Source organism: Actinia tenebrosa, unplaced genomic scaffold, assembly GCF_029948245.1.
Source record: "Actinia tenebrosa isolate PJP-AT-01 unplaced genomic scaffold, QUT_ActTen_1.0 PGA_scaffold1__47_contigs__length_23844297, whole genome shotgun sequence".
In the NCBI taxonomy this organism is placed as follows: domain Eukaryota; kingdom Metazoa; phylum Cnidaria; class Anthozoa; order Actiniaria; family Actiniidae; genus Actinia; species Actinia tenebrosa.
In genome coordinates this window covers 12475065-12488984 of record NW_028292578.1, presented here as the reverse complement: position 1 = coordinate 12488984, position 13920 = coordinate 12475065, and the positions used below count along the sequence as shown (strand labels likewise).

The 13920-nt window shown below is 38.6% G+C and overlaps 1 protein-coding gene across 1 annotated transcript; it reads left to right on the top strand.

Moving 5' to 3' along the window:
- The first annotated feature begins 269 nt into the window (after nt 1–269).
- On the top strand, nt 270–12634 carry LOC116304251 (acetyl-CoA acetyltransferase, mitochondrial). Its single transcript, XM_031713959.2, has 15 exons — nt 270–416; nt 514–567; nt 2038–2155; nt 3640–3735; nt 4474–4574; nt 5005–5097; nt 5755–5805; nt 5950–6051; nt 7456–7507; nt 8055–8150; nt 8584–8697; nt 8937–9001; nt 9624–9713; nt 10855–10922; nt 12332–12634. The coding sequence occupies exons 1-15, from the start codon at nt 372–374 to the stop codon at nt 12450–12452; spliced, it is 1266 nt and encodes a 421-aa protein (XP_031569819.1). The 5' UTR covers nt 270–371; the 3' UTR covers nt 12453–12634.
- The last annotated feature ends 1286 nt before the right edge of the window (nt 12635–13920 follow it).

The window sequence follows — 13920 nt, the reverse complement described above, 5'->3', positions numbered from 1 at the left end:
TTTTACAATGATATCAACACACTCAAAAGGACACCAAAGTAAATTTATTTTAGAAATTACATCGACAGAAGGCGTCTTCTGAAGCGTGTGAAGGAGTGCCGAGTAGCGAGGTTTGCGGAGGTCACAACACACAAAAGGACTCTTATGATTTTGGAAGGAAAATTTCAGTCGATTCCGTTAATTCCCCAAAGTGTCTATCAATAGGAAAATTGACGAGGAAACAAACATAAAAACACAAGAGTGTCGATCAGTATATCGTATATTGAACCCCGAAGTTGCGGGTTCCCTGGATGTATATCATCATATAGGACCGTGAGGGATTCGAATCAAAATATGCTAATCATTTGATCCATAGTTCCTTGGGATTCAAGATGGCGGCCACGATGATAAAAATGTCTAGAGTTCCTCGGAATTTTGTATCCTTTTTTAAACAAAAAACACCTTTAAACCACAAATATGTCTTCATTCTAGCACCTACACATAATTTTTGTTTTTTCTTAACATAAATTATAGTTATTTACGCATTCTAGGAGATTTTCTAACAACTCTTCCCATCCTCATTTACACGTGAGTACGATCATAAATTTAAAATTTTTTAAAAATATGAAATAGTTTAAACTTTAAATAAGATCAGAATAAATGTTCATACTTGAAGGGAATGAATATTGTAGTACTCAAGCATAGGTTTTTATAGACGATATGGCTTCTTGAGAGTTCAAAATTTAAACAGAATTAAATATTTTTTAGCTTTCAAGTTTCTATTACTGTGGCTTACTGTACACGTCGGACGTGTGATTTTTGTCTTTTTCTTTTGTTCTAAAAACTTTTTTTGTGTGTTCATCAATATTTTGTTTTTAAATATTTTTTTTTTTTTGGTCTTGAAGTCTCATAATTAATTTGTTAGCTTACTTTATGATCTAGTTATTTTTATTAAATATTTATAATAACTCTTCGTAGCTGTGGAAAAACTTGGTACATGTAAATAGAGGTTAGAACGATAAATAGATATGTTAAGGTGTAAAAGAATCATGGCATGCAAACGAAGCACATATTATAGCCACACTTCATGTGACATACATGTAAGCCTTTGTTATTTATGTGTCGACCAGCAAGTGATTGACTGGTGACACAAAGCAACTTGTGGCAAGCTCTTGTAAAAATGATTGGCATATTACATTGGTTTTGTTAGTAAAGATGAAGTATCATCTAAATCATTAGTATGATAATACTAATAGGCCATTTCACGGATCCCATTACTCAACCTCAGCCTCGTCATCGTGTAATTATTCTTTACAATTTGACTACAGTCTGCAGTAATGAAAGGAATTTACACATCAGTGAACAATTGAAACACTTAAAAATTTCACAGGTTGTAGGCAATTTCTAAAGAATATATTACATGCTGACAAGGCTGAGGTTGAGTAACGGGATCTGTGAAATGGCCTTTTTAAAGATACATGAATAGTGTGCGCTGTTAAAGTGCCACTTTCTTTTCCGAAAAAAAAAAAATTAGAAAAATGATTTGTTTTAACCACTAACAATGTACATTAGCTTTAAATATTTTGAAACAAAAACTGAGATTTGGTTCCCTGTGGTGTAAATATATCATGCATTTCAAGTGTACGAGTGGCTGTCAATCATCTGTCACTTAGAAGGGTGAAATGCAACATTGATTGGAAAGTTCTTGTTGAAGGAGGAGTTTAATGATCTTTATAATCTTCTTTCAAAGAACATTCCAAATAACTCTCATACTTCTATCACAGAAAGGAATTGGAATTTCCAAGGTGAAGGGGGGGGGGTGGGGGGGGAGTCTGAGGAGGGTATATTATGTAGTTATGTAGTCTGTAAAATCTCCATACCTCCCCCACAGAAAGGGTTTGTTTTTCAAGGGGTGGGGAGGGACTTAGTACTTTATTTGTGAAGAAACCTTGGATTTAGGTTCAAGTTCAGACTTTAAATGCATTCTGATATTTTTTGTTAGAAGTAAGCAAAGGGATTTTGTTTTCACGTCATTGAACTGGAATTTTTTTTCTTTAGGAAGTTGTCATTGTAAGTGCGGCCAGGACTGCGGTTGGGTCTTTTAGAAGCAAACTAGCAAGTGTACCAGCTACTAAACTTGGTACTGTAGCCATCAAAGGTGCTATTGAGAGAGCAGGTAAATAGAAATATAAAGATTCTATACTTTGGTACCTTCAAACATCTTCAATTTATTGAGCCCCTCTGGGCTGATAAAAGGCAAGCCACACTATCTCACAGATTGAACCCTGAAACAACCTCTAGGCTTATCAATGAGGCATGGTTAACTCACGTATTGAACTCTGAAACAACCTCTGAGCTGATCGAAGTCAGGGCATGGCTAACTCATTGTCTGAACCCTGAAACAACCTCTGGGCTGATCTTAGTTAGGGCATAGCAAACTCACAGATAGAACCCTGAAACAACCTCTGGGCTGATCTAAGTCAGGACATGGCTAACTCATTGTCTGAACCCTGAAACAACCTCTGGGCTGATCTAAGTCAGGGCATGGCTAACTCACAGATAGAACCCTGAAACAACCTCTGGGCTGATCTAAGTCAGGACATGGCTAACTCATTGTCTGAACCCTGAAACAACCTCTGGGCTGATCTAAGTCAGGGCATGGCTAACTCACAGATAGAACCCTGAAACAACCTCTGGGCTGATCTAAGTCAGGACATGGCTAACTCATTGTCTGAACCCTGAAACAACCTCTGGGCTGATCTAAGTCAGGGCATGGCTAACTCACAGATAGAACCCTGAAACAACCTCTGGGCTGATCTAAGTCAGGACATGGCTAACTCATTGTCTGAACCCTGAAACAACCTCTGGGCTGATCTAAGTCAGGGCATGGCTAACTCACAGATAGAACCCTGAAACAACCTCTGGGCTGATCTAAGTCAGGGCATGGCTAACTCACAGATAGAACCCTGAAACAACCTCTGGGCTGATCTAAGTCAGGACATGGCTAACTCATTGTCTGAACCCTGAAACAACCTCTGGGCTGATCTAAGTCAGGACATGGCTAACTCATTGTCTGAACCCTGAAACAACCTCTGGGCTGATCTAAGTCAGGGCATAGCTAACTCACAGATAGAACCCTGAAACAACCTCTGGGCTGATCTAAGTCAGGGCATGGCTAACTCACAGATAGAACCCTGAAACAACCTCTGGGCTGATCTAAGTCAGGGCACAGCTAACTCACAGATAGAACCCTGAAACAACCTCTGGGCTGATCTAAGTCAGGGCATGGCTAACTCATTGTCTGAACCCTGAAACAACCTCTGGGCTGATCTAAGTCAGGGCATGGCTAACTCATAGATAGAGCCCTGAAACAACCTCTGGGCTGATCTTAGTCAGGGCATGGCTAACTCATATATCAGATTGGAATTGGTTAGGTTTTGCATAGGGAGTAAAATGGTAGAATCTGGAGAAATACACTTCAATCATAAGGAAAGCCCTAACAAACTCTACTCACAACATGGAATTTAGTTTGTTACACTTTGCTGGGGAAAAGCTATCAAATCAAGGGAGAGACTCAACATACTCTACAGACTAGTAATGCTGAAAATATATTAACTCTAACTAAGAAGCTAATGAATGGTTGTGTTTTGTTTGCAACAGGGATTTCTCCAGAACAGGTACAAGAGGTGTATATGGGTAATGTATGTACTGCAGGTGAAGGGCAAGCTCCGACAAGACAAGCAGCACTTGGTGCAGGTAAGATAAACAGTTGAACAGCTCCAAGCATGCCATAATGGGTGTTCTTCTGATGCTTTCAGAATTTTAGATAAAGGTGGTTCTGAATTTACCTAAAAACTGAATGAAGATGCACCCACCAACCTAACAACAGTCTACCATCAAGCACCCACCAACCTAACAACAGTCTACCATCAAGCACCCACCAACCTAACAACAGTCTACCATCAAGCACCCACCAACCTACCAATACCCTACCAACAAGCATCCACCAACCTACCAATACCCTACCAACAAGCATCCACCAACCTACCAATACCCTACCAACAAGCACCCACCAACCTACCAATACCCTACCAACAAGCACCCACCAACCTACCAATACCCTACCAACAAGCACCCACCAACCTACCAATACCCTACCAACAAGCACCCACCAACCTACCAATACCCTACCAACAAGCACCCACCAACCTACCAATACCCTACCAACAAGCACCCACCAGCCTACCAATACCCTACCGACAAGCACCCACCAACCTACCAATACCCTACCAACAAGCACCCACCAACCTACCAATACCCTACCAACAAGCACCCACCAACCTACCAATACCCTACCAACAAGCACCCACCAACCTACCAATACCCTACCGACAAGCACCCACCAACCTACCAACACTGTATTAACAACACATTGACAGCTTTACCTTGTTATTAACATCCTGTTATACTAAAATAGTGATATATCGTTTACAGGAATCCCTACCTCTACTCCTTGTACAACCATAAACAAAGTATGCGCATCTGGGATGAAATCCATCATGATGGCGGCTCAAAGCTTGCAGTGTGGCAGCCAGGTTCGTACAGGACTATCCATCAAATGTCTTTAAGATTTTCTGCTAAGAAGCTTACAAATATCTTGTAGCAGAGAGCATTTCTTAGAGTACAAGTGGTTCTGTAATTTGTTGGATCATTTGATAGGAGAAATGCAAGAGTAAAGAGATGGAGTAGTTGGTTGGCAAATATGTTATGATGATGTTTGTCATTAACATTCTCTCTGACATTGAAAGACTTTACTCTTCTATATATAGTGATTTCATTTCTTTCCACTCTCCTCTTATCCCTTCCCCTCTTCCTCCCTCCCTTCCTCCCTCCCTCCCTCCATCCCTCTGTCTGTCTATCTGAACATCCATACCTCGATCCATCTTTCATCCCTCCATCACTTCATCCCTCAATCCGTCCATCCATTTTTCACTCTTTCATTTATTCACTCCTTATTTTTTCCAGGAAGTAATGGTAGCTGGGGGTATGGAGAGCATGTCGAATGTTCCATTTCTAGTATCCAGGGATGCACCTACTTATGGTGGCCATTTGATGGAGGTGAGCTCGTTAACTGTCTGTCTGTCTGTCCATCTATCCATCTCCCTTCATTCCTTCCTTCCTTCTCAAACTCATTAATAATTCATAACGTCAATGACCAATGGCGACTTTGCAATGTAGTCACATGCACGCACCTTGATACTTGATCAAAAATGGATCAAGACACCTATCAAAACACTAACAAATAAACGAATAATTGCAAAGGAATTTTTAGCCTCACAAGATGCAAGAAAAAATGAATTATAACAAGTTTGAGAAGTCAGTTCAAAAACTTGTGCTTTGTATTTGATCAGGGCATCCAAACACCTGGAAACAATAAGAGCACTCGCCAAATGGCCTCATGCTTTCATCTGTTTCTCAGTGTTTGGATGCCCTGATCAAACACTCGCACTTGTTTTTGATCTATTACTTGCCAACTGCTTGCATAGCTGTCGTTCTGTCACTTTGTTGATCTGTCTACCTAGTATTAGGCTCTACATACATTTCTACAGCTTACTCCTTCCCTACTTCCCACTTGCCTGCATGACTGTCATTCCTACGGTTTATTGTTCTGTCTACCTACAGTAGTATCAGCCTCTACATGTACATTTCTACAGCTTGCATTGCAGAAAGATGTGCATGTATTTTGCTTCACATAATTATACATTTTATTTTTAGGATGCTATTGTCAAAGACGGTCTGTGGGACGTGTACAATCAAATCCATATGGTAAGCCAACAACTAGAGGGAATAAGTAACACAGTGTAATAAGAAAAAGTCTTCCAAGTTAGTAGAGTTACTTGTGTGCAGCTTTAACACTTTTACGAAGTGATAATTAGCAATTATTTGCATAACTCTTATTAACCTTTGAAGGGAAGTTGTGCAGAAAACACAGCATCGAAGTACAACATAACGAGAGAAGAGCAAGATGAGTATGCTCTTTCTTCCTACAGAAGGTCTACGGCAGCTTGGGAGGTCAGTATATTAATAATTTCATATCTACTAAATTACCTGATAGCAGAGTTCATACCATACCCTGGGGGGGTACTACCCCCCAACTTGGGTAGGGGTGTGCCGCCAGGACCTCAAAACCCTGACCCTATCCCAGACCTAAAATTTTGATTTTACATACCCTAGACTAATAGAGGGAAAAACAGCTATTCAATAGATTGTAATCAATATTTATTAACGTTTTAATTGTTTTTGTGCCGTCAGAAAGTGTAGCCTACTCGCCAGACAAAAACGACCAAATCGTTAACCCTATCCCAGACAAAAATGATACCCTATCCCAGACAAAATGTCCAAAAATGATACCCTACCCCAGACCCAAAAGCCGAAAAACCATACCCTATAGGGCGGCACATACCCGTATAGCAAATATAGGGGAGTACCCCCCCCCCCCCACCCGGGATACCATACATCCCTAAAAAACAACCCCATAGAAAATGCACAAGTTTGTACAAATTGGTAAGTTTAGTAGACCTCAGTAGACCGTACATGTGGACCTACAAAACTTTGCACTAATTTGTACAATTTTGTAAGTTAAATTTTTCACAGATTACTCACTCTACCTGTTAAAAATCCATGACTAATCAAAGACTTCCTTGTTCTGGAACGTTTTTTAGAGCTAGAAACATCAAGTAACTCATAAAGCAAAATTACATTTTCCACCTTAAGAACACCAACACTGCTATTGTACTGACAACTTAATGCAACAAACCTGGCACAAGGGCGGATCTAGCCAAAATTTTGGGTGGGGCTTATTGAGTTTAGGGGGACTAATTGAGTTTCTTCCGTCAACACAACAGAAAACAATAAAAAAAGCATCTAATTCTTCAATTTTTTTTGTCTCTTTTCTTCTAAAGAGGGGCTTCAGACCCTTTGATCCCCCCTGGATCTGCCCTTGCAGTGAGCTGACATACAATTTTTCTCAAAATTACCAAAAGTGAATCTTTTCAAATAAGAATCAAACTTCATCAAAATATAGATGCTAACAGTTCACGGTTCACTGAACTTTGTTCACTTGAAGTTCCAAAGTTCGTTATCAACTTGGGAACTTGCGAACGAACTTCCCAACCCGCCGGGGTGAAGTAATGTGAATTGCACTGTAACTGTGATCGGTGATCAATATTTCTCTCTTACGCTGTTACACACTGTATATATGTATGTATATCATTAATCATGGTTTCACTGGGTTGCTGGTGATATATATAATAGACCTATCCCGAATTCGCTTGACTGACCACGAAACAATGGTTTGAAGTTGAAACTGAACTTGATTCTTTTATTCCTCAAGTTCAACCTCAACTTGAAACCATTGTTTCGTGACCAGTCAAGCAAATTCGGGATAAGTCCATTAACATAATGCTATTGTCTTAGGCTGGAAAGTTCAAAAATGAAATCGTACCTGTTAGTATTCCTCAAAAGAGAGGTAATTATTACATAAAATTTTAACAACTTGTCAATGTTGAGATTTTGGAGGTCGCATATTTTGCAAGGCTTTAATTTCACGATGTTGCAAAAAATTAAATCCTAAAGCACTTCAGTTTGAAAATTCAGTTTCGCAATTTCATTGAATAAATGCACTCGTATGTGACGCTGAGTCCAGGAATCAAACCTGAGACCCCAAAGGTGAGAGGTAAGGCATGAGAGGCATGGGTGGGGGTAGTGGTTTATGCTTGCCTCTCTCCAAGTGGTCTGGTTTCAAGCCTTGGCTCATATGTGAATTGAGTTTGTTTGATGTGTCGTTCTCTCCCTTGCCACGAGGGATTTCTCTGGGTTCTCTGGTTTCCTCCCTCTGTAAAAATCAACATGTGAGTTGAGTGTTGTAAGTTGTAAATATAGAATGTAGTGGTAGTGCGTGTGGAGGGAACCTTACGTAAGAGCCCTTACAGAGAGTGGTGGTTGTAAAATATAAGTTTATATATAAATTATATAAGTTTATACCCATAATAATAGTGCCTTTTGACCCCTATCAGGCAAACCTGATGTTGTATTTCAAGAAGATGAAGAATACAAAAATGTCAACTTTGACAAATTACCAACCCTGAGAGCTGTCTTCAAAAAGGAAAATGGTAAGAAAACTTCAACTAGTGCTTAAAACCTTGCTTACATCTATTTATTGACATTCCTAAGACAATGAAACGACAAAAGGCATAGCAGCCATGTTGGATAGTGTTATACAAACCCCAATAAAAACTAATTACTACCTTTATTGATGAAGTGCAGCCAGTGAATTTTGATATCTCGTTCAACGACTAGCATTTTTTTCATCATTATATCTATTAGAGGATCAACATTTTCAAATCTCAAATCTCCCAGAAGATATTGCTTGACAGTCGTTGAAATGGTAGTTGGTGAGTTAGACATCAAACTTCCATTGTAGCACTTCAACTATAATGGTAATAAATTCAACCATTCTATATTTTACCTGGAATGTGGCCTCTTAAAACCAAATGCAAGTGGGCCAAGTTAGTAAGAAGGCCACCATTTTTTTTTGTGTTCCAGGCACCATCACAGCTGGTAATGCCAGCACACTTAACGATGGTGGAGCTGCTGTTGTCCTGATGACCAGAGAAGCTGCCGAGAGACTCAATGTCAAGCCTCTTGCAAGTATCATAGGTAAGCAGAGGATGACGGCAGTACATGTATGATGGGGAGGGGAGGGAGGGGAGGGTGGAGTAGGGAGGGTGGAGTAGGGAGGGAAGGGTTGGACTCAATGTCAAGCCTCTTGCAAGTATCATAGGTAAGCAGAGGATGATGGCAGTATGACGGGAAGGGGAGGGAGGGAAGGGTTAGACATGAGCGATCTTTTATATTTCTTAATTCTTCCTAATATAATCCATAATCTCTGTTCTAAGGTTTTGCTGATGCAGCAGTTGCTCCAATAGATTTCCCCATTGCACCAGCAGCTGCCATGCCTAAGGTAAGGTAGTTACCTGGATCTTGTTAGAGCTTTGCTCTGGGGTCAGGCATAAATGCTACCGCTGCACTTCCATATGCCTTCAATTTGATTAAGTTGACCTGAGTCATGGTTGTATTTCTGGCCACCCTTGGGGGAATTGACATATGGCTGCTAAATAGAGGTATAAATCAGTGCAAAAACCCTTCGTGGGATAACGACAACTGGAAACGAAACCAAGGTGGTTACCCAAGAGAATTACAGTATTTTCGCACACGGAAAATTTTTGCTTATGCAATTTTGTCCACGCATAAATTTGCCTATTTAACATATGAGGCTGTTACATATAACGTTCAAATTGCTTTTTCATTGGAAATGGATTTTCATTTTGAAAGTTTTTGATTTTTAAAAAATAACAAAAAGTAGAATTTATCTGGTGAAAACTTTTCGATTTGAATCCAAGATGGCAACTCAATTAAATCACACTAATTTTTGACCGAATTTGCTTTTTTTTTGTATTTCCATGTTAGTCTCACATTCGAGACAATTTTAAGAAGCGTGTATTTGATGTTGTACTTTCAGGGCTTATCTTTTTAATATTTCTGTGATTCAATAAATTATACCTTAAATTTTTTTTTTTTTGCAGGTATTAAAGCAAACACACCTTAAGAAGGAGGATATATCTATGTGGGAGATCAATGAAGCATTCAGTGCTGTCACCTTGGCTAACATCAAGGTAAATATGAATATTATAGTGTTTATAATTAAGGTTTCGTAATGAGGCATAGCATTAAAATACAGAAAATTATAGTGGACACTGATCAAAAATAATAAAAGTAAATGATTTGAACCTAGGTGTTGAAGTTTGTTATGAAGTAAGTGTTCAGATTGTCCAGGTGAGTGTAGTCTTGAGAAAGACTGTTGTTGGTGGTGCATGACTGACGTTTCGACAACCTGAGCAGAAGTTATGTTCAGAGCCAGTGAGAAATCATTTTCTCGAAACGTCAGTCACCACCAACAACATTCTTTCTCAGGACTGCACTCACCTGGACAACCTGAAAATAAAATAATAAATAAATCACTTTCATTTAAGTGTCTAGTCGTTCTAGCGCTTTCGCACTAATTGGGGACACTTTTCACTCACACGCACTACCACTACATTTAATGTTCTATGCACACAACGCTCAACTTACATGTTGATTTTTATGGAGGGAGGAAACACTTCACACTGAACACTTCACAACAAATAATAATAAGTTATTATCGTGTCCGGTCACATACTACTGCCTTCATCAGCCAATGGCTAATGTAAATTTAACAGTACCAATTTAACAAGGTCTCATGTACACGGGAAATGAACGTGTTCATTAATTGATGTTGTAACCCTTATGGAACACCATACTTCCAAAACAATTACAGTATATTTCATCCCCTTTTTCATTAAAAGAAAATAAGTCAGAAATCTATTAGAACAAGTGTGAGCTTGGGGCTAAAAGGCCGCTAATCAAATTCAACCTCTGGAGTTAAGAGTTGTATTTATGAAAGTTTAATTTATGGTGGTGTGTGTGTGTGAGTGAAGATGGGCCAAATTGGTGTGAATTAGACTCAGGTCAAACATTGAACTACATTAGTCATATGCATTAAAAACAATTGATAACAAGGCAGTCTCTTTCATTAGGTTCGGCTCATGTGAAGTCCGACATTTGACCTTTGTCTAATTCACACTGAATTGGCCTTTCTTTCACACGCTACCATGAATTGAACTCCTATACATACAACTCTCAAGTCGCAGGTCGATGTTTTTGGACCATGACAATAAATTGATGTGAAGGGCACCATGAGAAGAATCATCTTGACGTTACTGTGTGTTGTTCCAGATTATGGACTTGGATCCCAGTAAAGTGAATATCCATGGAGGGGCTGTCTCTCTGGGACATCCTATTGGGTAAGTACATGTATATTTGATATGCATGGGTGCGCATGCTTTGTGCAGTCATAAAGCACATGGGGGTTGGCAGAACACGAGAGAAATGTTAGGAGAAGAAAGACGCATAGCGGGGTGTTTCTCGACACTTCTGAAATGTTCTGTCAATCCCCAAGTGCTTAATAACTCCACACAGCACAGCAAGTTATTTTTTTAATATGAAATACAAATTACAATAACCATTATTATAGATAGGAATGACGCAACTGAAAGTGTGTGCGTGTGATGCATGCTCTCATGAAGCATGTGTTCCCAGCCAATCAGAACGCAACATTTATAACAGCTATTTTATAAATAGGGTTGGTGAAGGTTTTGTCACACGCCTCATGCTACATCTTGCTTGTTGCTTGCTAAGCTTAGAATGTATTTTATTTATATGTAAATAATCTCAGCACCAAAGAAAATATTTGCAGACAAAGTTAAGGAAAATGATCATATTGTCGTGACTTTTCGCTGATTGAATCCACATTGCCTTTATGCAATCCGAACTTTGGCGCAACATGCAACAGAACTTTCACCAAACTGTTTTATATTAGCTGTATACTGTAACATTTGATATGTTGCTGGAATATGCTGGAGAAGGGATAATGTTGATGGTGGTGATGATGATGGTGATTTAGTTGTGGGGGTTGGAGTGAGTGTTGGGAGATGATTTTGTAGGTGTGGATAAGATTTGTTTGTCTTTGGGATGATGATGGTGATGATGTTTGTGATGACGATGATGTTGATAATGATGTTGATCTTGATGATGTCGACAGTGATGATGGTAACAACAATGATGATGATGTAATGTTAATGATAAAGGTGTTGATGATGATGATGATGAAGGTGTTGATGATGATGGTGTTGATGATGATGATGATGAAGGTGTTGATGATGATGATGAAGGTGTTGATGATGATGATGATGAAGGTGTTGATGATGATGATGATGGTGTTGATGATGGTGATGATGAAGGTGTTGATGATGATGGTGTCGATGATGATGATGAAAGTGTGATGATGATGATGAAGGTGTCGATGATGATGATAATGATGTAGTGACAACAATGTTGGTCACAATGATGGTGAAATTGATGATGATGATGATGATGATGGTAATCATGATGATAATGATGATGAAAATGATAAAGGTGTCGATGATCGTAATGATAATGAGTGTCGATTATGATGATGTTGTCGATGATGTTGAGGATGAAGATGATGATGATGTCAATCAATGATGGTGATGAATGTGATTATCACGATGGTAATGTTAGAGTCATTGCTTATCATCTGATGATGTCATTACAATGATGACAATTTTAATTAATAATTATGCTAATGATGCTGATAATACTAACAACCATCTACCAATCTATTTTGTTCCAGTATGTCTGGCGCGCGTCTCATCTGCCATCTGGTTCATAATTTAGCACCTGGTGCACTCGGATTGGCTGGCATCTGTAATGGAGGAGGCGGAGCCTCCGCTATGATTATCAGGAAATTATAATTTCAATCAAAATCAAAATCTTGTACGAGTTCATGTATATTTTTAATTAATGGGAAGAAAATCCTGAAAAAACTGCAATGCACTCAGAGTGCTTTCATTTTATAGGGCATTAAAATTGCCCAAAATAGGGTACGTTATGTAATAGAGTGAAAGAATAAAGAGTTTTTTCCTTGTGAATAATATTTATGCTGTAAAAGAAACTATGAATCATCCTTTTCCCCACAAAAAAGTGGCCCAAAATGACCTATTTTGCATCCTTCATAAATAATGCATATTATTTCAAAAGGTGTGAAAATGGGTCAAAATCGATCAAAACCATGGGCTATAGTCCATGCCTTTTGACTAACAATGGCCTAAAATGACCTATTTTGCATCCTTCATAAATAATGCATATTTTTTCAAAAGGTGTGAAAATGGGTAAAAAACGATCAAAACCATGGGCTATAGTCCATGCTTTTGGGCTGAAAATGGCCAAAAATGACCTATTTTGCATCCTTCATGAATAATGCATATTTTTTCAAAAGGTGTGAAAATGGGTCAAAATCGATCAAAACCATGGGCTATAGTCTATGCTTTTTGGCTGAAAATGGCCTAAAATGACTTATTTTGCACCCTTCATAAATAATGCATATTTTTTCAAGAGGTGTGAAAATGGGTCAAAATCGACCAAAACCTTGGGCTATAGTCCATGCCTTTTGACTAAAAATGGCCAAAAATGAACTATTTTGCATCCTTCATGAATAATGCATATTTTTTCAAAAGGTGTGAAAATGGGTCAAAATGGACCAAAAACATGGGCTATAGTCTATGCTTTTTGACTAAAAATGGCCTAAAATGACCTATTTTGCATCCTTCATAAATAATGCATATTTTTTCAAAAGGTGTGAAAATGGGTAAAAAACGATCAAAACCATGGGCTATAGTCCATGCTTTTGGGCTGAAAATGGCCAAAAATGACCTATTTTGCATCCTTCATGAATAATGCATATTTTTTCAAAAGGTGTGAAAATGGGTCAAAATCGATCAAAACCATGGGCTATAGTCTATGCTTTTTGGCTGAAAATGGCCTAAAATGACTTATTTTGCACCCTTCATAAATAATGCATATTTTTTCAAAAGGTGTGAAAATGGGTCAAAATCGACCAAAACCTTGGGCTATAGTCCATGCCTTTTGACTAAAAATGGCCAAAAATGAACTATTTTGCATCCTTCATGAATAATGCATATTTTTTCAAAAGGTGTGAAAATGGGTCAAAATCGATCAAAACCATGGGCTATAGTCCATGCCTTTTGACTAAAAATGGCCAAAAATGAACTATTTTGCATCCTTCATGAATAATGCATATTTTTTCAAAAGGTGTGAAAATGGGTCAAAAACAACCAAAACCATGGGCTATATATAGTCCATGCTTTTGGGCTGAAAATGGCCTAAAATGACCTATTTTGCATCCTTCATAAATAATGCATA